This window comes from Cajanus cajan, chromosome 3, assembly GCF_000230855.2.
Source record: "Cajanus cajan strain Asha chromosome 3, NIPB_CcT2T_4, whole genome shotgun sequence".
NCBI classification, from domain to species: Eukaryota; Viridiplantae; Streptophyta; class Magnoliopsida; order Fabales; family Fabaceae; genus Cajanus; species Cajanus cajan.
In genome coordinates this window covers 55,899,822-55,927,350 of record NC_138519.1, presented here as the reverse complement: position 1 = coordinate 55,927,350, position 27,529 = coordinate 55,899,822, and the positions used below count along the sequence as shown (strand labels likewise).

The 27,529-nt window shown below is 35.1% G+C and overlaps 1 protein-coding gene across 4 annotated transcripts; it reads left to right on the top strand.

Moving 5' to 3' along the window:
• Positions 1-25,636, top strand: LOC109802259 (chromatin modification-related protein EAF1 B). Of its 4 annotated transcripts, none has more exons than XM_029271729.2 (23): positions 1-276; positions 2,028-2,218; positions 2,323-2,377; positions 2,460-2,557; positions 2,683-4,051; positions 4,158-4,277; positions 4,429-4,698; positions 6,711-6,902; positions 7,224-7,304; positions 7,494-7,551; positions 7,644-8,155; positions 8,290-8,343; positions 10,265-10,322; positions 10,435-10,631; positions 10,723-10,776; positions 10,887-10,967; positions 11,315-11,452; positions 11,564-11,683; positions 19,744-19,844; positions 20,021-20,236; positions 20,335-20,710; positions 21,314-23,087; positions 25,204-25,636. In XM_029271729.2, exons 2-22 carry the CDS (start codon positions 2,076-2,078, stop codon positions 23,003-23,005), a joined length of 5,985 nt encoding a protein of 1,994 aa, XP_029127562.2. In that variant the 5' UTR covers positions 1-276; positions 2,028-2,075; the 3' UTR covers positions 23,006-23,087; positions 25,204-25,636. The 4 variants fall into 4 exon arrangements, with proteins under 4 accessions (XP_029127562.2, XP_029127567.2, XP_029127564.2 ...); XM_029271734.2 differs by having other exon boundaries at positions 1-320; positions 7,224-7,298; XM_029271731.2 differs by having other exon boundaries at positions 2-320; positions 11,567-11,683.
• The last annotated feature ends 1,893 nt before the right edge of the window (positions 25,637-27,529 follow it).

Sequence of the window (27,529 nt, the reverse complement as noted above, 5' to 3'; positions counted from 1 at the left end):
TCGTCTTCGTGCCCAGCCCACAACACGCATAGTCCCTCTCCACCCACACGCGCAAGAAGAACAACGAACGTGCAGAATATAGCGAACGAAAGAGAGGAACAAAATCACCATCACGATTACCCAAATTGGCAACGTTGGATTCTTCAGGATTGCTTCCATGGCTGACATTTGCTGCTACACGTTAGTTTCCATAGCCAATTCGTGATCGTAGTGCCCCTTTTCCAAAACCCTAGGAGAGAGAAACTTCGAGTTGAAACGGCCTCTTGGGGCTCTCAGGTTGTGCCCCGCCTTCCAATTCTGCGACCCTTTTGTGGACTCAGGTGTTTCTTTTGCCTCAATTGTTGTGGTTTTGGCATTTCCGTGAGTTCCCGTGGAAACCCTAGGATCATGAAAATTGGGGGAATTCGTGGAAATGTGTGCTGTTAGGGCTTAATTTTGTTGGGGGAATTGTGCTGGATTGTTGTCTCGTTGGGAATGCGTCGTGCATTGTATTGGAAGTGCATTCGGGTTTGTCTGTTTATGGGTATTCAGCATTAATGTGGTATTAAATACAGGGGAATTGTGTGCCCATATTGGGAAATTAAATGCCATGCGTATCATTGAAGTGGCTGGTTTGTAATTTAGAGCTTAAACGTTTGGTTTGCGATGTTGGTTTGAAAATTTGGAAGGAAAAACAATCATTGGTGGCAAAATTCATGCATGCAGTAGTTTCTCAATATGTGCATTTATTAGTGACTAGTACTTAATTGTGAACTACCACACTCTTTTGCTTGTTGCTATTTGTTGGTATCTTTGAAGAGTATGCAGCCTTTGCCTGGTTATGCATTTGCTTTCCTCTTTGAACATTTTAAGCTGAGGTGCCTTCACCCCTTCATCTTGGAAAATATTTTGAATGTTCCTGTAGCCTATAGGACTGCATATATGTTGTGCTTACCTTTAAATAAATGATATAATCCGCTTATTTATGACCATCTTGATCTTTAATTTCATTCAGCTGTAGAGTTATATTACCATGTATTTCATGTTTCAAAATCTGAACATGCCACAATTACCTTCCTTCTGGATACATAATAATTGCATAACCTATGTCTTCCACATTTCTACATTCTACAATCTACATTCTCCCCCCTTTTTACTTATATCCAATAAAGAACCTTGCAACTAGCAACCATTGTCTGGTAGGTGGTCCTTCTGACATCCTAAATTCATCGATATGCTTCGGATAGGGTTTAGTTCACGCTTTAATTGGCACAACCCTTTTAGATAGTGAATTAAACCTTGCTGAAAAGCAGGTCACATATTTCAAACTTGATGGAGTTCCTTTCTTGCTTATTTATGGTTCCTTCAAGCCTGATGATGGTTGCTAGAGGTTCCAAGTACAGTGGTTGTAGGTGTTAGGAGGTGTGCTTTCTAAGAAACTTCAACACTCAAGTTAGTATGTGCACTAGGATGCCTATATATTAGACTAGATCCATTGTCAGAGGGCTCGGTCCCTGTAGTAGTGAGAATGAGATGTATGGTTAGCAAGTAAGATATTGTCATAATGGGGTTTAGAGAGATTCTATCCCTTCATAACAGATTGGTAAAAGATATCAATGATTTTGATCCTTTATGACTGGTGCTCCGAAGATGTTGTGAGGATATGTGTTAACTACCTGGTGGGGTCCAGTTAGCTAGTCTGTAAATAGCATACTTCCTTGCCTCTCTACGTAGGGAAAAAAATCAGTTTGGAATATATTATTTATTTTAGTTAGTGTCATGTCTGTGTTCCTTGTTTATTTCTGTTATATAATGTTAACATAATATCATTCTAATGTTTGACTGATGGGAAGTTGAGTCTTAATACGACAGCCTTATCCCACTAGGTGAGGTTGGCCACATGGATATGATGCCATTGGATAAAAACAAAATTCTCTGAGACATTATTTTGTATGTGCTAATATTTTAATGGATTTCTTTTGGTAGCTACAAATTGCTTTGTCATTTGGTTTATGCCATTTTTAACCTCTGCTTCACAAATTTGGCAGATCCTTTAATACATGGCAAGTGAAACTCTGAGATATTAGAGGTTGGGAATGAATGGATATAAATCAGGATCTGCTCTCCTTGTAAATGCTGAGGTCGATTCTATGGGAGGAGTTGTTGACGGCGGAGTTGGTATAGGTTTGAAGATCTCTCCGCGCAGAGCAGCAATTGAGAAGGCTCAAGCAGAGCTCAGGTGATGGGAAAGCCCTTCACATGGTTGCATTCTGTGTTTGATTATGTTTTTGACTGTCAATCCATTCTTATGCATGAAGAATAACTATTGCATGTCAATATCAGAGAGGAGTATGATGTACGTGAAGAAAGAAGAAGAGAGCTTGAATTTCTTGAAAAAGTATGAAAGTTTTAATCTTTTGCATTTCATATCTAACAATACTTTGATATAAATAATGGGCATCTGTACTTTGTAAGTGCAGGGTGGGAATCCTCTGGACTTTAAGTCTGGGAATGCTGCTTCAGTTAGTGTCCAGTCTACTTCACTCACTGATCAGCCTCATGAGCAGTTTGTGACCAGGTTGACTATTCTTATCTAGTTTTTTCCCTTTTTGCATGTTTAGTATCTTTAGTGTATTAGTTTTCTTAATTCTTAATGCTCTTTTGATTTTTTCTCCTGTCACTTCTTTCCTATTGTGATCTCAGTGAAGCAAAAGGTAGTTTTGCATTGACTGCCTCCCCTCATGGTGACTCTGTTGACAGTAGTGCTAGACCAGGGCCCCCTTTGGCTAGTGAACCTAATACTGCTGACAATCTCCTACTTTTTGATGGTGAGAATGAGTTGCCTGAAACTGGAAGGAGGTGCCTGCATTCAAATAGAAGGAATAATATTGCTCCATCAGAACAATCTTCCCAAATTGAAGGGAGTCAAAATGCTAAGGAGACTGAAGATTCTGCTATTTTCCGGCCATATGCACGAAGGAACAGATCTAGATCAATTCACGGTCCTCGGGGGGCTTCAAGGGAAGTGAAGGGGTTAATGTGTGAAACAAATAGCCAAAAGAACCCTAATTTGCCAACTGTATCTAAGCCAAAGCCTTCCAGTTTAAATGGTGATATCGGTACCAAAAATTTGACAACTAATAATACACTGAATAATGAATTGGTTGGGATCCGAGATCATCATTCCACTAGTGGCAGTGCTAGTGTTCCTGAAGACAAATTGGATATTACGGTGAATAGAAACATAAAAGAAAATCATGGAATTCTAGCTTCTGAAGATAATACTGTTAAAATCCCAGTTCTTATGGCTTCTGGAGAAGCTAATGTGGTTGAGATAAGGGAGCCAGTAGCTGCTGTCAATTGTGAGCCTCCACCTCATGTACCTACTGTAAAACCTGAAAAGGGGCCTTATTATAGTCAGCCAAATGGGTTTGGCAATGTAGAAGTAGACAGGAAAAGTGTACCAAAGGAAGGCCAAAATAGCATTGCTACATTAGGCAAGAAGAATTTCGATTTAGAGTCCTCGTGCACACAAAGTAGTTTAGGTAGAGATGTAAATAAGGATAGTGATATGTGTACTAATACAAAGAATGTTGATGCTAATGGAAATACCATGGAACAAACATGTGCATTAGAGAATAAACTGAACCTCTCTGGCTGTGAAGTTGTGAAAGTTAGGCATAAGACTGAAAATGAAAATGGTGCTACTGTTAGCAATGAGCATGATGCTGGTTATCAAAATCATTTTGGTAGTGGTGATTTGGTCAAAGCTGAGGAAAATGTCCATATTAACAGATCCTGCATGTCAAATATCAAGGGTCATAATGGCAGCACCATTTCAAAAGCTGATAAAGATACTGTTTTAGTGGATGAGTCCAATTCATTCAAGGAGACCAGCGGTGAAAGACATCAGGTTCCTGTGGATGTGTCACTTTCAGAACCTCCTCAGGCTGCTCCAGCTGAAAAGGTTAGGGGCACCACCTCTGATGATCAACCATGTCCTACGAACAATATGAAGTTGGCAGACAAGGCTCGTGAAGATTCTATTTTGGAAGAGGCTCAAATTATAGAGGTTTCTATTTCTGGTTCCATTTTCAGTGATTATTGTGTATACATTTCTGGTTAAATTTGGATGTTTGCTCAGTAAGTTTGAAGGTCTGATATGATACACTAAACAGGCTAAGAGGAAGAGAATTGCAGAGTTATCACTTCGCTCATTATCTGCACAGAACCACAGAAAGTCACACTGGGGTTTTGTTCTTGAGGAAATGGCATGGCTTGCAAATGATTTTGCACAGGTTTTATTTTTAATACTTGCTGGTGATATTGTGCTCTCATACTTTCTGTGGCAGCTTCCCCATTTAGAAACTATCAAAATAATAATCATTATTAACTTTATATGTGTGATCATTGAAATGGTTCTTTTCCTCCTTAAAATTGCATTTGTAGGAGCGTCTTTGGAAAATATCTGCTGCTGCACAATTGGGCCATCAAGCAACTTTTTCTTGTCGGTCAAGATTTGAAAAACTAAACAGACAATTAGGGACAAAATTTTTGTCTCACAGGATAGCCAAGGCTGTCATGCAATTTTGGCATTCTGCTGAGCTTCTTCTAGACAATGATCTTGGTATTGACTGCATTGTTGATTGTGTTGAATCTGGGAAAGTTGATGCCCATGAAGCTTTGAGGGATAAGAGAAGAAATTTCAATATGAAGCGGGTTATTTTCTCTGTCCTTTTAACTCAATCCATGAAAAAAACAATGCTATTTAAATTTGGTCATTATATTGCTAGATTTTTGATATATGAATTTCTTTTGTCTAATTTGTTCAATGAGTTGCTGTCAGGAAATCATTCAGTATTGAGTTAAATGGTGCTATATCTTAAGCTACACAATTGATACAATGTCTTGCATTTATGTGCAGGCTCTGTAATCATATAAACTTGTACTAGTGTTTGGTAATTGAGAAAATGAGAGAAAAATTAACAGAAAGAGAAAGTTCTAGAGAGAGAATGAGAGAAATTAACAGTAACATAAATAATTGCAAGTTATGCTCTTGTAGGAGCTCTGTATTTATAGAGCTTGCCACCTATATTAATATATAAATATAAATATAATGATTACAAGCAACTGTTATTTAGTTACAGCTGTAGCAACCATAGCAAACTAATTTACTAATTACCAGTAGCAAGCTACTGTATAATGTAGGAAATAATGAACTAGGCATAATCATACTTTTAAGAATTTGAAAGAGCTGGTTAAGGGTGCTAAAAAAATCTGAACCAAGCCTGTGTAAACTGGTTGTATTGATTAGTGCAATATTTATTAGTTTCAAATTTGTTTATACACTTTTTGTTTTTACTATTGGTCTTTTGCTTTTGGATTTCATAACGTATTAAAATATGGCTATTGTTTAATACTACTAGTAGATAATAGGGGTGTTCAAATTGCTAAACTAAACTAAACTAGAAGAAAACTAAACTAAACTATAATAAATAGTTCACTAAAATAAATATTGACTAAACTAAACTAAACTATTATATAGATTAGTGCACTATAGTTCTAGGAGTTTGAACTAAACTATAATTAAAAATATGAAGAAATAAGAGATAAGATAAAATATATAAGTGGAATAAGAAGAAAAAAAATATGAAAAATTTCAAACTCTTACTTTTTTGAAAGAATTTGAAATTATTCAAGAAATTTTATAAATACTTAAATTTTAAATTCTTTATAAATTTTTTATTCAAACAAAATATTCTACCTCAAAAATTTTATATTTTTTAAAATAAATAAATTATTCTATTTAAATTTTACACCCAAACACACGTTATTAAGAATTCGTGTTACGTTTGGATAGATTTTAATAGAATGGATGTTGAATTGTTAAATATAATTAAAATATGTATTTAAATTACTTATAAAAAAAAAATTTAATTGGACAAGACGTAAGATATACTCATTGGCTATTGGTTCGGAAACTTTTTGGCAAAAAGTCTGGGGCTTTGGAAAGCTACGTTGAGCGAGTCCGAATCCGTGAATGTGTTTCAGTTTCGGTGCTTGTATTTAGTTTTAGTGAACTGAACTATTAATTTTAATAGTTTAGCTTTATAAACTACACTAAAAATAATAGTTTGGTTTAAACTATTAAAAAAATAATTTAGTTTATTTTAGTTTAGTTTAGTTTAGTTATTTAAAAAGTTTAGTTTTAAATAGTTTTGTGGACACCCCTAGTAGATAACAGCTTTTGAAAGTATTAAGGAGTAAAAATACATTAGTAATAATGTGGCATTTGATACTATTGCTACATTTTTAAACCAAAATAAATTAAGAGCAATGCTATGGTTTGGTTTATTAAGTTTATGAACTGTAATATATGGTTTACTTCAATTTGAAATCATGCTAGAGTGGATCCAAAACATCCTTAGAGCTGGTTGGATATTATGCTTTGCAGAATCCAGAATATAGTGACTACAGATTCGTTCAAATACATTTAGATGGTGTAGTTATTTGAGTTCTGGCTTTATATATGCTCATTTGAGGGATGCCTCTGCCTGTCTTTTACTTGCTAGTTGGATTAGATGTACCAGAGGTTCAAAATGAGAACTATCAGTTTTTTTTTTTTTTTTTTTTTTTTTTTTTTTTTGCAACTAGTTATTACATTTACATCCTGCAATTTATCATCTTGAGCAATTTGTTATTGATGCTTAAATGTTGGTGGTTTTGGTCAGGATACAAGCAAATTTTTGGATGGACAAAATCCCATAAAACATGCTGCATTTAAAGTGCATGCATATGCTTTAAGATTTTTAAAGGCTAATAGATCTCATGGAATTTCCTCTCAAGCAGAAGCTCCTACAACACCTGAAAAGTTATTCGACTCAAGCACTGTAGATATGTCATGGGATGAGCATCTTAATGAAGTATGGGACAAGATTTCTTATACTTCTGGTTAAAATATTTATTTTGATGTTAGCTGTGTGTATGTGTCTTGTGTATGTGATTGTCTCATGTTCATGTGCTCCAACATGTTATAGCTAAATGCAATATTCTCTTTGAACTCCATTGGATATGGCTTTTTAATATTTATGATTTAATAGATGAATTTTTGTGGAGTACTTTGGTTATTTATTTGTTATAATCAATGTAAGCAAATCTCACCTAGTGGGATAAGGCTTTTTTTTTTTGTTTGTTGTTTAATCAATGTAAGCAAATAACTTTTAACATGTCTTTTGAATTTATAGGAAAGTCTTTTCTATGAAGTTCCTCCTACTGCAATGGAAACATATAGAAGAGCTATCGAATCCCATTTCCTACAGGTTGAGGTAAATTTATTGTCAAAGATACTTGGCTACTTTGTTTATGATGAAAAAAATGCTTGTTAACTATGTTCCCTCCTGGATGGCAAAGCTGTTTCCAGAATGACATTTTTTTCTTTCTTTTGAGTTGAAAAATTTATGTGAACTATTACTTTTTGAGTTAACCTATTAAAACAATAGAATAAAAATTTTCAGAAAACTGGGAGTAGCATTCAAGAGGAAGTTGAAACATCTGTGTATGATACTGCAGCAGGTACTGTTGAGACTACATGCATTGTTGGATTTTTTACTGCATTGTTGGTTACTCTGGAACCTGTCACTATTTTCTTTTATCAATTGAAATAGATTTTGGGTCTCAAGAGAATGCATATGACGAGGAAGACGGAGAAACCGGCACTTATTACTTGCCCAGTGTCTATGAGGGCAACAAATCATCAAAATCTGTGCAGAAGAAACATAAAAATTTGAAGTCTTACCCTCCTAGATGTGGTGATGCTGGTGCTGATTTGCCTTATATACACTATACAGCTGGAACTCAACAATCCATGCTGCTTGGGAAAAGACCTGCTAATTTAAATGTTGGGTCAATACCAACAAAACGCATGCGTACGGCTACTAGGCATAGAGTTGTAACTCCTTTCACTGTCAACATTGGGACGGTACAGCCTCATGCTAAGGCGGATGCTTCAAGTGGTGATACCAATTCCTTTCATGATGACCAGAGTACTTTACATGCTGGACCCTTGATCCAGAAAAGTACTGAGGTGGAGTCAGTTGCAGATTATGATAAACAGTTATCTTATGATTGTGCAGAAATATTTGTTAAAACAAAGAAGAAGAAGAAGGCAAAGACTCTGGTAATAATCAATTTGTATTTATATACCTTAAGCCATGCTTATTTTTGACCATGTGGAGGTTATTTTTTATTTTATTTTTTTTAATGTTTCAGAATCTGTATTTCAAATGTATTTGCTTTACAATTATTCTGCAGGGTTCTACATATGATCAGGGATGGCAGTTGGATTCTGTTGTTCTAAATGAACAGGTAATCTCTTTTACAATGAAATTTCCTTAAAGTAATATCAGCCTTTCTCTTTCAACATTATGAAACAAAACTTGAATTTCTGACTGTAAATTCTCAGAGTATTTTTAAGCATGTAGCATTAACATGATGCTGTATTTTTAGCATAATTAAGAATATTTACATTCTTGATATATGCTGTGAAGCTATAGTTGTGAACTTCCATTAGACATCGATTAATTTTGCTAACTCATTGGTTATTGTGAGCTGGCTGCTGGGCCAATATTATATTTTTTGGATCTAGCCTTCTTGGGCTTGTATAAGGAAAGTCTAAAGTTTTGGAGTTTGGACTTAGTTATATACTAAAGCATTGTTGTTAAAATTGTGTGCAAGATTTAAGGATTGTCCCCAATTGTGGGCTGAAACAGATGCTGGATTGGGTCTTTTTCATGATCACACTTTCATGATCTTCCTTGTGCATGTTCATGTTTTCTGAGTCATGCCAATCTTGGGTGATGGATCTATGAATCAGATTTCATTCTAAAGCCCAATCATCTGAACTGTCCTACTTTGCAAACCCTAAACTAGTTTCTTTTATGTGCTTCTGTTTTCGTCCTCGCATCTCTCCTTTGCTTTTACATCATCCCAGTCCTACTTTGCAAACCCTAAACTAGTTTCTTTTATGTGCTTCTGTTTTCGTCCTTGCATCTCTCCTTGCTTTTACATCATCCCAAACTCAGGTTCTTCTTTCTGTAAGCCTCTGCTGCTTCTTGCTTTTGCTTTGACTGCTTCAGGTTCATGCCATTTGGTATGCTGGGCTGCTTCTTCTCTTTGTCTGCCTCTGATATGCCACCTCTCTGTAGTGCCTTTCATGTGCTGCCTTTGTTCTTCTATGGTTCTGCCTTGCTACTTGCCTCTGTTCTTCTGCCTCTCATTCTGTTGTTGCTGGTGCAGTTGTGGCGATTATGAGTTGTTTTAGACCTGTTAGTTACGAGTTATTATAAATCTATGAATATGAATTTTCATTTTTCAGTTTATGTTTAGTTCAATGTTATGATTTACTAGATATTTTCCTTATCTTTATCTTTTTGGTCATTTGTATATCTTTTATGTATAATTTTGCATCTTTTGGTAGGATCTTACAACTTGTGTTACAATATGGATTTTTAAATTAGAACGGTCACTAAGAATTTTTTTGATTCCTATTTCTCATTAATGATGCAACTTCTAAAATTTTATAAACAGAAAGAAATCTAAAATGACCAGGGTAACTTATATAATGATAATCTCTAAAAATTTGATGAAGTCAGAAAAAAAATTAGAAAGAGGGTTGATATCCTTCTCAGTAAAAGTACAAAATAGAAAATAACAGAAAAAAGGTAAAATCAATGGAACAAAGCTGCCAGCCCCTACACTTATCTATTAGTAGGGGAAGTCAATTGAAAAGGCTATGTGCTTTTGCACAAGATAGAAGCCAAATACCTAATGTTATCCTATCTAAAGTCAAGTGTTTGCATTGAGTTAGGCACTTGCTATACTTCGGACATGTGTTGCCCAACTATTAAAAACTTACCCACTCCAATGACAGTCATGTAATTTTATTATCAAGCCTGGTAAATTTGTTTTCACAACTTTGCAGTTTTTGTCCTGTGCCTGACTGCTTGTTGCTTCTCTAGTTTTAACTTTTAAGGAAAACCGGTGTTTACTTGATTACAATCACATGGAAGACACTCTTTGTATCTCTTTTTGGCATGTCAGAAGGTGTGCCTGTAGCTCTATCTCTTTATTTTTTCTTCTTTGGATCATCGGAAAGTTGTTATAACAGTTTGAACCTAGATTGCCACCTAAACCCTCAACTACCCATAGTTATTTTTAAATTTACTGTATGCACTGTTTATGAATATTATTTTCTAATTAGTTATTCTGTGGTGTTTTCTCAATGCAGAGGGATCAGTGCAAGAGGAGAGGGGAAAGTCATCCCTTTGAATCTAATGGAAGTAGTGGTAAAACTACTTGATTTTATTATAGATCTCAAAACTTTTTTATTTACAATCAGTATATCATATGTATTCTATTTTCTTCATGATTTACGAGTCCAAATGTCCTGCTCTGAAGGTTTGCATGGGCGACTTAGTTTGAAGAAGCCAAAGATATTGACACCATCACTTGAAAATCCTTTGGACAATATTGTGCCAATGACTAATTCTATTCCTTCCCCAGCTGCTTCACAAATGAGTAACATGTCAAATCCTAATAAATTTATTAAGATCATAAGTGGGCGAGACAGGAGTCGGAAAGCTAAAGCACTGAAGGTAAATTTTGATGTGAATTTGGGTGCTCATTGCTTTCAAATTTTCTTTGTGATCTTGCTATTTTTTTTTTTGTTTTATTTTTTGCTATTAGATTTCTGCTGGACAGCCTGGTTCTGGAAGTCCTTGGTCACTATTTGAAGATCAGGTTGTTTGGAATTTATTTGACTTTTCTTTATTCTTTTTGAATAAATATTTTATACTTGAATGTCTATGAATTGTGTAAAAGGCTTACCATTGTTGTTCTGCCTGTTGCAGGCTCTTGTGGTCCTGGTACATGATATGGGTCCAAACTGGGAGCTTGTAAGTGATGCTATCAATAGTGCTCTCCAAATCAAGGTAATAATGTGCAAATACACATGGTTTTAGAAGAAAGGTGCCATAGTTGCTGGTCCTGTTTCCTTGTGCCTTTCCATTAGAACATTACTGAAAATCATTGATCTTAAAAGATGTTATTATTGACACCCACCAATTGGTACCTCCTGCTTCATAGGATGGCTATCGATTTAGTAATTGGGAGTACTTTGGTGTTCTGCTGACATTTCTCATATCATATCTTTTGAAACTCTGATGCTGTGTTCATTATGATGCTTTAAATGCTAAAATTTCATTTAATTTATAATTTGCTGTTATTTGGGATTTAGTTGGATATTTTCTGATAGCATGACATTTTACTATATTTCCAGTGCGTATTTCGGAAACCAAAAGAATGCAAGGAGCGTCATAAAATTTTAATGGATAGAACTACTGGGGATGGTGCAGATAGTGCTGAAGATTCAGGGTCTTCACAGTCTTATCCTTCTACATTACCTGGAATTCCTAAGGCGTGTTATTTCTTTCATTTTTCATTTAGTATATTTGGATGCATTGGGAAAACGTTATGTTTGACCAATATATTTTGCAACTTTAATTGGGTAAATCTTTCATATCTTTAGCAGGGTAGTGCCAGGCAGTTGTTTCAACGTTTGCAGGGGCCAATGGAGGAGGATACACTGAAGTCTCATTTTGAGAAAATTATAAAGATTGGGCAAAAGCAACATTTCCTTAAGAATCAGGTTTGAATCCAAAGCATTTATATCCGGACACATTCTAAGATGCAGTGACATTTAAAATTGGCAATTATGAATTTGTTAACCATGTATGTTATTTTAATTATTGGACATCTATCTTAGTGATTCATGATCCAATTCAATTCACAATTTGGAAAATAGGCCTTTTGATTCATGATTTGAATCTCAATTTAGTAACCTTGTTAACCACTAATTTCAGTGGTTAAATTAAATGATTAGTTGTTATTTGAAAAATTAAACTTAAACGATACATCTTTACTTTTAGTGCTATCATAGTTGTACATCGCGGTCGGAGCGGCCGCTATTGCGGTGCTTTGGAGCGGAGCGCCTCGACGCAGCAATTGTTGGTCTATCGCGTCTTGGATTTGTGTCGTTGCTGGATCGGCCGCGTCGGTCGCGGAGCGGCCAAAAAGGGCGGAATCGCGGCACGTCTTGGTCTTACCCTTCATTAAGGGTAAGTCTGTCATTTCAGGGTTTTTTTTTTGCCCTAATTCCTCCTCTCCCCCTCGCGGAACCAGTGTTGTTGTTTAGGGTTTTTCGCACTCCTTCTCCTCTCTCTCTCTCTCGATTGATTCTTTCTCTCTCGAAGACGCGACGCACTCCGGTCGTCTTCTTCGGGCGTCTCTGTCCGACGCACTCCAGTTCCGACGCACTCTGTCAGTTCCGACGCACTCCGTCATTTCCGATGCTCCTGCGGTCCGACGCTCCTCCGGTCCTGTCTTCTTCTTTTGTCTTCTCATTTTCTATTTTGTAACTCAGCAGATTTTTATTTTTAATTTTTGATTAAATTTAATTCAACAGATTTTTTTTTTAATTTCTGATTAAATTTAATTCAGCATATTTGTTTTTTAATTTTTGATTAAATTTAATTCAGCAGATTTTTTAAAAATTTCTGATTAAATTTAATTCAGAAGATTTTTTTTTAAATTTCTGATTAAATTTAATTCAGCAGATTTTTTTTTAAAATTCTGATTAAATTTAATTCAGCAGATTTTTTTATTTAATTTCCGATTAAATTTAATTCAGCAGATTTTTTTTTAATTTCTGATTAAATTTAATTCAGCAGATTTTTTTTTAAATTTCGGATTAAATTTAATTCAACTGATTTTTTTTGAATTCTGATTAAATTTAATTCAGCAGATTTTTTTAATGCATGAATTTAGAGTTATTTTTTGTTGTTTTAGCTTTTACATATATATTATTAATTATTTAATATATAAAAATTAATATTAAAATAGCGGTTATCCCGCTTCGCGTCATCCCGCTATCCCATTTTTAGGGTCGACTGCTCCGCTCCGCTATCCGGGATTGACTACTATGAGTGCTATTAATGCCTAAATAAATTTGGTTTGTGCAACTTCAACATGAATCACATGTATTGATAATTTGATATGATTATGAATATCAGCTTAAGAGCCAACTGTATCAGAGAACTGTTATATTATCATCCAAGACAACCTTTATGCTCCTATGGAGCTTTAATCCTTACCCTAATCAACTTAGGCAACAGTGCCTTAGATTGCTTCCCAATTAGTGAGCAAATTGATTATACATAAATACTAGATGTATGTGTTTATATGAATGTCGGAAAGCTGCCTTAATTGCGGTCACCCATAGACCACAAGTATTTCGTAAAAGGCTATCCATGGAAGTGCTCATCAGAAAATTTGAGTGAAGCATTGGAATGTGGAGTAACCAGGACATCGACTCTTAGTAGGTTGAGATTCCCCACATCACCTAGAGATATGACTAGTGTAGTCTTCATGAGACTTGGATGATCCTTACCTTACAAGTCAATTTTGTGGGATTGATTTGGACCCTAAGCCCACACATTCTAAGATGGTGTTAGAGCTTATCCTAGATCTATTATTGGGCCACTTACATTGCCATGCTCTAGGCTCATAGCCTTGGGTGTGAGGAAGTATGTTGGAAAGCCTCCTTAATTGCGGTCACCCCTGGCTCACAAGTGTCTCGGAAAGGGCTACCTACATATAAATTATAGTGTGGTATTTTTGTCTATGTTAAAGCATAGTTGTCAATCGCGGTCGGAACGGCCGCTATCACGGCGCTCTGGAGCAGAGCGGCCCGATGCCGCAATTGTTGGTCTGTCGCGGCTGGAGCGGCCGCGTCGGTCGCGGAGCGGAGCGGCCAAAAACGGTGGAATCGCAGCGCGTCTTGGACTTACCCTTCATTAAGGGTAAGTCTGTCATCTCAGGGTTTTTTTTTGCCCTAATTCTTCCTCCCCCTTGCGCAATCAGTGTTGTTGTTTAGGGTTTCTCGCACTCCTCCTCTCTCTCTCTCGATTGATTCTTTCTCTCTCGAGGACGTGACGCACTCCAGTTGTCTTCTTCGGGCGTCTCTGTCCGACGCACTCCGTCAGTTTCGACGCTCCTGCGGTCTGACGCTCCTCCGGTTCTGTCTTCTTCTTTTGTCTTCTCATTTTCTATTTTGTAATTCAGCAGATTTTTATTTTTAATTTTTGATTAAATTTAATTCAACAGATATTTTTTAATTTCTGATTAAATTTAATTTACCATATTTGTTTTTTAATTTTTGATTAAATTTAATTCAGCAGATTTTTTTAAAATTTCTGATTAAATTTAATTCAGAAGATTTTTTTTATAATTTCTGATTAAATTTAATTCAGCAGATTTTTTTTAAAAATTCTGATTAAATTTAATTCATCAGATTTTTTTATTTAATTTCTGATTAAATTTAATTCAGCAGAATTTTTTTTAATTTCTGATTAAATTTAATTCAGCAGATTTTTTTTTAATTTCTGATTAAATTTAATTCAACAGATTTTTTTAAATTCTGATTAAATTTAATTCAGCAGATTGTTTTTAATGCATGAATTTAGAATTATTTTTTGTTTTTTTAGCTTTTATATATATATATATATATTATTATTTATTTAATATATATAAATTAATATTAAAATAGCAGTTATCCCGCTCCGCGTCATCTTGCTATCCCATTTTTAGGGTCCACCGCTCTGCTCCGCTATCCGGGATTGACTACTATGTGTTAAAGTATTTTTTCCCTTCTTACATAGTAAAAAACATTTGTTAAATTCACATACTTAATAATTTACTATATCTATAGTGGTGTCGATAATTCTCAATATGTTAATATTTACTTATTGTTTGGTCCAGACACCTTTAGTTAATAATATATCTTTGAATGTCCTAGTTAGGGCTTCAAGCCTAATATCTCATGTATGTTTCAACTTAAATTTTAGAAAAATAATATACTTAAAATAAAAGCCTTTTTTGATTTTTTTTTTATAAAAGTTGGTAAAAGGTAATTAATTATCTTTCAAAATTAAATTAAAATACGCATCTGTTTATTTACACATTTTTTTCTTTGAAAAATCTACTGATATTTAGAATCTAAGTTTAGATACCTTTTTGGTTTTTATAGTTTCATGAACTTTACCTTTTAATCACTATAATTAAAATTATTTCATTATAGTTCCTATACATACAATTTTTGTTTTTTTTAGTCTCTATCATTTCATAAACTTTTCATTTTTAGTTCTATAGCAATAGATGACAGGAACTAAAAGGAAATAAAAATGGTTTGTATAATGACTAAAAGGGAATGTTTTTAACTATAAAAATCAATAAGGGTATTTAAACCTAGAATTTCATGACTTGTTCTGTATATCGTGAATAGTAAGAATGCAATACAGAATAAAAGCCTATACAAATCAACCAATCAGAAATTCTGTGACTTTTAAGGTCAACATACTTTGATGTATGACAATTTGTGTGTAAAAAAACCTTTATACTGTCAAATTCATATACTATTTGTTTAAAATAAAAACACCCAGTTTAGGCCAGTTAGTTTTTATAAGTAAGATAGATTACTATGACGACAATATCGTTCAACCCTAGGATCTTATGCTTACTATCTGACTTTCCACTACTAAGCCTACTCTAGTGGCTCAAGGTGACTTAACGAGGGCTAGAGTTATAAAAGGTGATTCTAATTATTTTTTTTAAAAAGTAATTTTTTAAGTAGATAAGAGTTCTTTTTTAAAAAAGGAAATTTAAACAAACACATCAAAATAGTAGAGAACTTCTTATTTTATTAAAAAAAGAGTACTTAATTTTATTTTTGTTTTTTAAAATCAAACAGGCCCATTATATATGTTAATTAAATAAATAACAAAAAATGTGCCTCAGTTTCTTAAATTGAATTTGATATTCTCTTTCTTAGAATGTGGGTGGCGTAATTCAATTTTACAAAACCGGCTTTTAAGACGAGTGTTGCCTCCCATTTATATACTCTTTAATTGTGTTATCTCTAATCAATGTGAGACTTAGTTTTTCCTAATACATCCTCTCACATCCAGTACTATTGGACTTGGTACGTGAATAAATGGTGGGTCACCTTTTTCAATGATCTAGAATGGGCAGGACTTGGATTTTTCCCAATACACCTTCTCACGGCCAGTACTATTGGGCTTGGTATGTATCAATGGTGGGTAGCCCTTTTAGAGTGGATCTATGATTGTTCTTATACTATTTTGAGTTTCAGAGAACAAGAGAGAAAAGAAAAAAGTATTATTGATGAAAAGTGATTACAATCTGTGAAGGTCAAGCTATATATAGCTACACAGAATAAAAGAAAAACAAGACTATTCTGTTACAAGGACAGCTGTCATGAAAGTGACAGGTCCAACACATCTACAACAGAAAGAACTATTCTGTTACAAAGACAGCTGTCATGCAAGTGACAGCTCAACACAATTACATCAGAAAGAAAAAATTACAACTAAAGATACATAGTAGAATACTATTCTAATACTCCCCCCACAAGCCCAGGAGGGTAAGAACCGAGAGTCAACCACACAGCACACTGGACTTGGATCTGAAAAAAAGGAATTGAGTAGGAGAGAGCCTTGGTCAAAATATCTGCATACTGATCAGAGGCAACATACAAAACTTGTAGATGTTAGTTGATAATCGTTTCTTGAACAAAGAAAAGATCAAGCTCCATATATTTTGTTCGAGCATGCAAAATCGGATTATGAGCAAGAGCCACTATGCTCATATTATCACAATAGATAGTAGGATTCGTATGAGACATGCAGTTCTGATAGAAGAGACTGAATCCATGAGATTTTGGCTGCTGCAAGGGCTAAACTTCTATATTCTGCTTCAGTGCTTGACCTGGCTACTACAGTTTGTTTCTTAGACCACCAGGAATCAAGATTTGGTCCAAGGAAAACAGTAGCACCAGAGGTGGATCTTCTGTCATCGGGGTCTAAGGCCCAATCAGCGTCACAATAGGCCTTGAGAGAAAGCAGAATAGTGGTACTAGCAGGCTGTAAATGAAGTCCCCAAGAGATGTTACCTTTAAGATACCTGAGAATTCTTTTTAACTGCTGTTCAGTGAGTTTCTAAAAGTTGAGACATATGTTGGCAAACTTTGGTAACAGAGAAGCTACTTTCTGGTCTAGTGATATATGCATATTGAAGAGCACTCACAACAGATCTATACTGAGTAGCATCAAGAAGATAATCAGATCCTTCTTTAGAGAGTTTACATCCACCAACCATAGGAGAAGATATAGGTTTTGCAGTTTCCATGTTGGTCTTTGATAAAAGATCCCGAATGTACTTGCTTTGTGTTAGAAGTAAAGATCCATTAGACTGAGTTTTTACTTCTATTCCCAAAAAATAGTCAAGATTGCCAAGATTGTTGAGAGAGAAAACTGAATTGAGTTGAGCTGTGAGAGACTTAAGTAAAGTAGTCATTGCCAGTGATAATTATATCATCAACATAGACAAGAATATAGATCATTGCAAGTATTGTTGGTGTAAACAAAGAGTGAAGGATCACATTTATATGGTTTATACTGAAGTTCAAGCAGAGTAGATTTGCAGTTTATCAAACCATGCTCTGGGGGCTTGTTTTAGGCCATAAATAGCCTTATGAAGTTTACAGACCAAAGTTTTGTCTGAAACTTCAAAACCAGGCGGTTAAGTCATGTAGACATCTTCCTCAATTACCCCATTAAGGAATGCATTGTTTAAATCAAGTTGTTTGATAGACCAACCTTGTGCAAGAGCAAGAGTTAATATAATACAAATACTCACTGGTTTTATAACAGGAGAAAATGTCTCTGTATAATCAAAACCAAACTTCTGATGAAATCTTTTAGCCACAAGTCTGGCCTTGTATTTATTGATAGAGCCATCGGGGTTTTCCTTGACCCTAAACACCCATTTACAGGGGTACAATCTGGAGGTAAGGAAACCAAAGACCAAGTATTGTGACTTATAAGAGCATCATATTCAGTCTTCATTGCTGCAAGCTAGGTGGATTGGTCAGGACCTGTTTTGTGGATTTAGGTTCCATGAGTGAGAAGCAAAGTGGGATGAAGGCGGGTTTTTACAATTCTAGACTTAGCACGTGTTTGCATAGGGTGAACATTGTAAGGAGGAGACTGAGAAGGTAGGACAGACATAGAGGAAGGAGATGTAGGTTGAGATTCAGTGATGAGAGAAGGGGATCCGGGAGTTGAGGAGTTAGTGACTTCAGAGGACAAAGAGGGTAAAATGTTAGAGACAGTAAGAGGGATAGAGATTGAGGTGGGTTGGTTAGATTTATGACTAGTATTGGGAAATAAATCTGGGTAGGGAAACTTTAGTTCATTGAAAATAACATCCTGAGATATGTAAATTCTTCTATCTAGAGCAAGGTTTGATGAGTAAGAAACATGGTTTCCAATTCTCCTCAATGTGGAGCCTGTTAATTTTTAAAAACCTTGCTTTGAATTTTGTATGTATTATATTTTAAAATATTACGTGCAGGGTTTATAAATTGAAATTTTCAACCATTGTTTTATTCATTCTATATAAAATACTGCAATTTTATTCTTTTAATATATAAAATATCCTATAAATTACATACAATCTGATAGTTTGATTTTTCATTTAATTATTTGTGTAAATAAAATTCACTTACTATGTTAAATGCATAAAATAAATATACGAGTAAAAAGTGATTAGATTAAATTAATTATTAGCATATGGAAATTTTTAAATAATTTAAAATTATATTAATGTGCATTTTCATTTGGTTATTTTAAAATATGCTTTATGAACAATAAATTATTAATAATTAAAAATATTTATTTTAAATAGAGTTAAATTTTAAATAATTTATTTAAAATAATAATTAAGAAAAAATTAAGAGATAAAATTTCTATTTTAAGATACATTTTATAAACTATTTCTTTTAAACAGTAGTGGTAAAAATAGTAAAACTTTCAATGTATATTTTAATATAATGTATACATATATGTAGGTGCCTTTAACTGAGTTGAATGACGTTGTGTGATCTGCATAACTGATTGCACCTAGTGTGATACGGCTTTGTTGTTTTTATAATTGGTTTTTAATTAATAATAAAATTTTAATATATATATATAGATTCATCATTCATATAAAAGTCATGTTTAATAAATATATTCTATTTATTGAATTTAATATATATATATATATATATGTGTGTGTGTGTTGTATATAATAATATAATAGTTAAAAATATTATTATGAATAACAAAAAAAAATATAATTCATATTATATTTATTAAGTAAAATAGTTAATATTGTATATTATATGAGGAAAAATAATTTATTTATATGCAAGTAAAATTGTCTGCACAATAAATAAAATTAACTACAACATTAGTGCTTGCACTTAACTTCGTTTTACTTATATATATTTATATAAATAAATGTATAGATTCTTAAGGTATTCTTACATATTAGGTAGATTCTGGCATATTAGACATCAGCACTTTAGTTTAACACTTTTTTTTTTAGCCATTCCTTTGATTTCCTGTGGCATACTGATTGGGACAGTTTAATTACTGCTTGTTGGTCTGATTGGTGATTGCTTCTGAAGGATATTGTCTACATGGAGCAGAATTGTAGCTATATAAAACTCATACTTGTCCATTTTTTTCATTAGTTCTTGTGACACGATTCATTGATTCTTAACAGAAATCCTTTTGTTCAATGCAGGCTGATAACCAGGATTTAAAACAATTAGTGCCTGTCCATGATTCACATGCGCTTGCTCTTTCCCTAACCAGCCCCAACAACCTGAATGGAAGTCTTTTAACGTAAGCTTTTATTATTTTCTGGGTAATATGGAAATTTTATAACCTTGGATTCTTTTGCATTGTCTGCTATGGTCATCTAGCTATAGCTAGGTTTTGCTTGTAATTTTAAAAATTTTGTTACACCTGATTGGTTTGTTTACCCAAGTATTTAATTTATGTCTGAATCCTGGATGAAGGCCACTTGATCTCTGTGAAGCGGAACAAACAAACCCAGATGTTACAGCCCTCGGGTATCAAGGTTCTCATGCTGGTGGTTTGACATTACCAAATCAAGGTTCTGTACCATCAATGCTTCCTACATCTGGTGTGAATTCTTCACTAGCTGGGTCTTCTGGTATGGTTCTTGGCCATAATTTGTCATCATCATCTGGTCCAATTGCTGCATCTGTCAGGTGTGTAATTTTTTTGCTGAAGACTTTTTCTGTGCAATTACATTCTGTGCATTAACAACATTTTATTTTAGTTCAACTAATGGATGCATTTGTTTCAGGAGTGCTAGATATGGGATTCCAAGAAATTCACCTTCATCAGTGGATGAGCAACAGAGAATACAATACAATCAAATGTTATCTGGAAGAAATATTCAGCAGAGCATGTCAGTTACAGGGACTCTTCCTGGAAGTGATCATGGTGTTCGCATGCTTCCTGGTGGAAATGGTATGGGCTTGATGGGTGGAATTAACAAAAGCATGGCAATGTCCAGGCCAGGGTTTCAAGGAATGGCATCACCGTCAATGCTTAATTCTGGAAGCATGCTTTCTTCTAGTATGGCTGGGATTCCAAGCCCTGTAAGTATGCACCCTGGAGTTGGTCCTGGACAAGGGAACTCAATGTTAAGACCTCACGAGACTCTACATATGATGAGGGTGAGAAGCATTATTATTCCATCTTTTGGGACTAAATTGATTCCATGGATAGTTTTATTCAGTTCATGTTTTTACTAGCTTATTATGCATTCACAAAAGCTAATAATCAAATTGCCAGAGAATTTAACTGGAAAGCCATTTTTTGTCTGAACATAGTGGAATACTGTAGGATTTAGAGAAAAAAGATAGAGAGAACTGTTTTTCTATTATTGATATTCTGAGCTCTTCAAGAGATGAGATCATATTATATATTTAAAGAAAGAGTACAGAAGAAGCTGATAGTTGTGCTGATGTGGCAAGAGCCAATCAGCTTACAAGAATACTAACAGATTTTCCAGCTAACTATGCTGACATTATAATAGTCACTCAGCTTAAAAACCAAGGGGAAAGAACTCTCCATTACTTTATTAAATACCAAAAGAAAAAATGTGCTTAGTTTGTATTTCACCTTGTGGCCATGAAACGTACTTCCCAACCAATTAGGCATCCTTGTTTTCACTATAATTGCAATGGCCTCACTTGAGCTTTGTTAGGAGATTAGTTTGTGTTAACATTTATGATCTTGCTTTATTTTAACTGATGACTTTTCCCCATTGCCATTAGCCTGGCCATAACCCAGAACATCAAAGACAAATGATGGTTCCAGAGCTTCAGATGCAAGTCACCCAAGGGAACAGTCAAGTTAATCCTGCTCTATGCGGGCTGAGCTCTGCCTTCAGCAATCAGACAACACCTGTTCAGCCTTACCCAGGACATGCCCAGCAGCCACACCAACTGTCTCAGCAGCAGTCCCATCTGAGTAATCCTCGTCCTCATCTTCAAGGTCCAAGTCATTCCACTAATTCACAGCAAGCCGCCTATGCTGTTCGGTTGGCGAAGGAAATGCAACTGCAGCAACGATATCTGCAGCACCAGCAGCAGCTTGCTGCATCAAATGTGTTGATGCCACATGTCCAGGCAAAGTCTCAACTTCCCATGTCATCATCACCATTGCAGAACAGTTCTCAGGTTCAACAACAAAATTCTTCTCAGCAATTACCTCTTTCACCTATAACGCCATCACCCCCTTTGACTCCCATGTCATCCCAGCTGCAACAGCAGAAACTTCACCAGACACAACCTGGATTCAGCAGGAATCCCACTGCTAGTGGGTTGCCTAATCAAGCACCAAAGCAGCGCCCACGACATATGCCACAGCCACAGCCACAGCCACAGCCACAGCAGCAGTATCAACATCCTGGAAGGCAACATCCTAACCAACGCCATAATGTACATTCTCAACAGCAGGCAAAACTTCTGAAGGGAATGGGAAGAGGAAATATATTGGTCCATCAAAATCTATCTGTGGATACTTCTCATCTAAGTGGACTCTCTCTACCTGCAGGAAGCCAAACTGGTGAAAAAGGGGACCAAATCATGCACATGATGCAAGGTCAAAATTTATATCCCGGATCTGGTTTAAACCCAAATCAACCTCCAAAGCCTTTGGGTCATGCTCATTCTTCAAATCATTCACAGTTGCAGCAGAAGCTACATTCTGGGTCACCCACCACTTCATCAAAGCAACTTCACATTCCTTCTGATACTGCCCAAGGACAGGTTTCACCAATTTCATCGGGTCAGTTGTTGCCACCCCCACAGCCAGGTGTTATTTCTTCTAACCACCATCAGCTGCAGCCACAGACTCAGTCTAAGAAAATTAATCAAACTTCAACAAATGTTGAGAGAAAATTGCCTCAGAACCATCTTGTGCATTCTGAGTCATCAAGCAAGTCTCAGTCTGATCTAACTCAAGCTGATCAACAGCCTACAAACAGTGGTTCCCAGGTTAATGCATCTGCTACAATGACTCAGGACTGTATGGATTCTGTTAGTGTGGTACCAGGTGTTACTACTGTTTCTTCTCAGTGGAAAACATCAGAACCATCATTTGATTCCACCATGAACAAACAAACCTCTCAAGTGAGCTCCTTGGGGAGTGTACCTGTTGGAAATTTCACTGGAAATGAGCAACCAGCAATTAGTCCAGGGTTGGGGCCAAGATCAGTTGGCTTGACTGCTCATGCACATAATTCTGATACTCAGTGGCAGCAACGTCAGACTCAACCTCTCAAACAGTTACCACAACCCATCCTATCTCAGCAGACATATCATTCTGAGCAGCAGCAACAGGAGCAAGAACAACATTCTCCCAAAGATCTTGCTTTACAACATCAATCTCAGCAACATATGCAACATCTACAATCAGGGCAGAGTAGTTTGTGTATCCAGACACCTAATTCTAAAGCTGAATGATGCATTCTAACGAATGGAGCAGCCAAGTGTGCTTGTTCTGTCAGGATTGGAGTCTCTATGCCTTTATGACAGCAGTGTACAGGTATTTATATATTTATGTGTGTGTGTGTGTGTGTATATATATATATATATTTATATATATTACTGTTTTGGCTTGTATATGTGCAAATATAGCATTGAATTACATTTTTAATTTGTTTGTTTGACTCTTGGGGATAGGGCAGGTTTATGTGATTTCTTCACCACAGGCATATGAAACACACGTCCATCATACAGGGGTCTATAAACTGGTGTTAACATTTGATGAAAGCTTTTGTCCTGAAATTATTGTTATTTGACTATCCTTCTTATCTCTTTCCTTCCACAGTTGTCAATCTCGTAAGTGTAGTGTGGAGCTGAGGTATCGATCCCAAAAGTGGGATAGCAGATAACAGAAATGTGGGATAGTGGTCGACCCCAAATAACTAAAATATCATGCATTAATCATTTTCAATAATAAAAATTCATAATACTTGTACTAAACATAAAATAGAAAGTCAAGGAAACAAGGTGCATAAAACCTTAAACCATATAAAGCTAAAGCCAAATGTAACATATCAATCTTAGTGTATTATATTATATGTTATGTTTTACATAATTTATTATATTTACTAGGAAAAATGAGGCACTCAACACCTCTCTGTTTTAAAAAATAAAAAATAATAGTAATTAAAGAGATGATGAAATGAGAGTGTGCAGTTAAGTTTGTAATAATGGGTAGTTGTGTGTATTAGATGGGGCTAAATGTCCAAAAGATGTAGATACCAAAATAACATTGTCTTTATTAATTGTTATAAATTATTATTATTATTATTATTATTTATATTGTGTTATTTTTTATTACATTATATGCTATGCTTATTTAAAAAACAGTTAAAAAGAGAAGCTAAACTTAACACGAAATATAGAGACCTAACAGACTAAAAGTAGAAGAAAAAACACTGAAAATGTTGGGCACATTGGCCCAATTCTCCCAACCCCAATCCTTCCTTAGCTTTAAACCTAAGCACCATCATGAAGCTTAGTACTGTCTCCCATCTCAAGATTTTCCTGCAAATGTGAAGAGTAGAATGTAGCATCACAACAGAGAACCATGCCACTATGGAGGCTTCTGTTGGTGACGCAGGTTGGTGGTGGCAGTGCAGCTTCGACATGCAGCCCCTGCAATCAGGGGTCAAGAATGGAAGAGGAGATAGGGCCACACAGCAAAATGGATGTCTCTCGAATGGGGAAGGAAAAGATTTTAGGGTTTTCTCCATGCCGCCAATTTGCACCTAGCAAAACAGAGCTTTACTTAAAAGGCTACTGTTCAGGCCGTTGGCCTAGCCTAGGCCTATTGTATTAGTACAAGCACAATAACTATATTGCTTTATATTATGTTAATTTTTGCCAAGTAAAGAATGCTTAGCAATCCAATGTTAAGCGAATTTCAATCTAAAATAACAAACCTATAGAGTATACCTGTTCATTTCACATACCTAGAAAAGTCTTATACTACTTACCACATTGTATATATGCTGTGCTAAATCATACTGCAAACCATTTAACACTGCAGTTGACTTGCAACTTTTGTTCTGACTTTCGGTATGGACATTGGCCATAAGAAACCCATGAGACCCTCTTTTTGCCAAATCCCAACAAAAGTCTCAACTTGTGGGAATGATCTGCCTGCAACCTTTGCTTTATCACCTAGGAGGGCCTTGAAAGCCAATAACTCCTGACCACTTGCTTAAGGAGGCTCTGATATCATGTCACAAGCTAACTCTCAAAAACAAACTGTTAAGTGAAGGCATGTTAATGGTTTTATTGTTATATGAATGCATATCTTAACAGAAATGTATTTTTTAATTGATTAATGATAGATGTTCATATTTATAGAAATTGCACTATATATATCTAAGTAAACAACTTGTCTTGGCTAACATTTATATTGAGGTTTTATCCCTTTTAATTTGCGCTTGAATAATATCCGGTGAATGGTAGTCTTATCAAGTGTTGCCTAAGTTGCAAAGTTTCATGATAATCGTGCTTCAGATTGATATGTATATGTGTATCTGGTCCTTTACTTATTCTTTTACGAGGTGCACTTGTTCAATTTCTTGGTAGAATACAAAAAATATGAAAAACCTTATTTATTTATACCTCGGGCTTTTGTGCAGATGAAGCTGGTTATTCGTGGGGACTGGGGAATATGGAAACAGATATTCGTTGTTTCTGCACAGGTCCTGTTGAAGTACTAACCCAAGTTATATTGGCAGGCATCATTGCTTATCTTGTTCTTGTTTTGCAAATCTTGTATATTAACATGACACTGTTCTTAGAAGGTTGACCCCCCCGTTTTACTTTTTTGAAAAGAGACGAGTATAGAGGTATTTTTGTACAGGGTCGTCTCTCTTTTCCTTTGTACTTTCCCCCTTGTCTTGTTTTACCTTCTTATGTGTAGAGGAACAGTTCCTTTTTGTTTCACTAGATTAGCGAATGTATTTTTACTTTAGATAATTGGGATAGAAATCATTTTTATTGGCAAAAGCCAATTGAAGGTTTTGTGAATACAAGTTTCCTGGTCTTCCAACTAGCCAGTCATTTCATTTATTATCTCAGCACTACCATCTGCTCATGTGAAACTTTTTCTATGTTGTTACCATTTTAAGTTTATCCTGGTGACCAACAAAAGCATTTGAGTTTTCCGTATAAAATGCTTATGCTGTTTAATAACATTACCATGTGTGTGCTTATGTTATATTATTGTTTGTGTGTGACTATTCAGCTATATCTCACACCAATAGTTATAGAAAGATATTTTTTACTCCCCTATTTGTTTTGTTTCTCTTTATGATATGTTTTACAAGAGGATCATCAGGATAGTGATGATGTAGGTGTTGAGGCTTAGGTCTTGACGTATTTATAGGTGAAACTCTGAAAAGATGTGATTTGGGGTCCACAGATTAGGATTTTATGTTCATTTGAGACCATGACTCATGTTTAGGTTTTCCGTTAGATCTGTGGATTTATAATGGTTTTCATGGATTTTTCATTTGGTAGTTTTATTTTATTTTTTTTCTTTAGTATTCATTTCATGCTTTCAACAAATGTAAATCTTCTATCCTTAAAAGTGTTTTGTGAGGCTTTTCTTTTTCAATCAAAGTTTTTGTTGAGACTACTTCTATTTGCTTCATTAATATTTATGAATATTAGTATGTGAAGTAAAAGATGTCATAAAAAGATACTTGTGATCTATGCTGAATAAATGACTCATGTTCAGAAGTATGTTCCAATTACAACAAAAGATGCAGTTGATTGATAAAATTCATTAAACGTAGCACGGCAGCAAATCATATATAGTTTTATGAATTTGTTAACTTTTAAATTAGTGATTAGATTATAAATAACGATGAGGAATATTGACTAGATTGTCGTTCTCCGGGTCAGTAACTCGTTACTTTTAAAATAAAGAAACACTTGCTCATAAATGGTAGTACAAATCAAATAGTGCCCGTAAATGTCTTTTGTAATAAAACAAATTCAATACAAGAATTTCATCAAAATAAAATACAATTCGTAATACAAGAATACAAAGTATTAAGTCGACCAAAGAAAAGAAAAAGAAAAAGAAAAAGGAAATCTACCAATAAAAATTAAAAATAAATGAGCTTTTTACATTGTTATTTTTAAGTTTGTACCACAAGCTACTAAGTCTTATATGTGTTCCCTTTGGTAATCATGTCACTTTGAGCATTTTATGAGGAAAATTTAGATTTTTTCTCTACCAAAGTCTCTTATTAGTTCTATCTAAAGAAGAAATTTCTTTAAGTTTTCTTATCAAGGACTCTTTCTCGTGGCAAGAACCTCCTTCTTGCTTATCTTCCTATAAGGAAGTGGCTCACTATTCCTTTCCTTCATCATTTTTGAGTTGTTTGAACCTTCAAGAATCCATGACAATAGCATGCATGAACCGTTGAGAAAAGTGAACATTCCAAGTTTCGCAATGCCAAGAGTAAATGATTTATGTGCCTTGATGCCAAAAGAAGCCAAAGCAAAATTCGAAAGACGCTATGGCAGAATTCTCGACTTGATGAAAGTATTCGTGGACCTTGCCTTCATGAGAGCTTTGATACACTTCTGGGAGCTAGAGTTTGGTTGCTTCTGTTTTGCACATTTCGATATAGTGGCCACCCTTGAAAAATATGACCTAATGATTAAGTGGCCCAAGTTAGGAGGTGTCTTCTTTGTCCAAGAAAGATGTATATCCTCCGATAAGGTAGCTAAATTGATTGGACTACCCCCCCCCCCCCCCCCACCTGTCTTTTTTGGAAGGCAATGGGGCCATCAAAGGATGGAAGCTTTCCATTTTGGAAGAACATCTCTCCTTTCTGATTCGCCAAGGGAACTAGATGACTTTCAACAAGACTTTAGCCTTAATCTTGTTTGGAATAATCCTCTCCCCCTTTCATGAGAAGATGATAGAGCATGTTGCAATCGACTCCT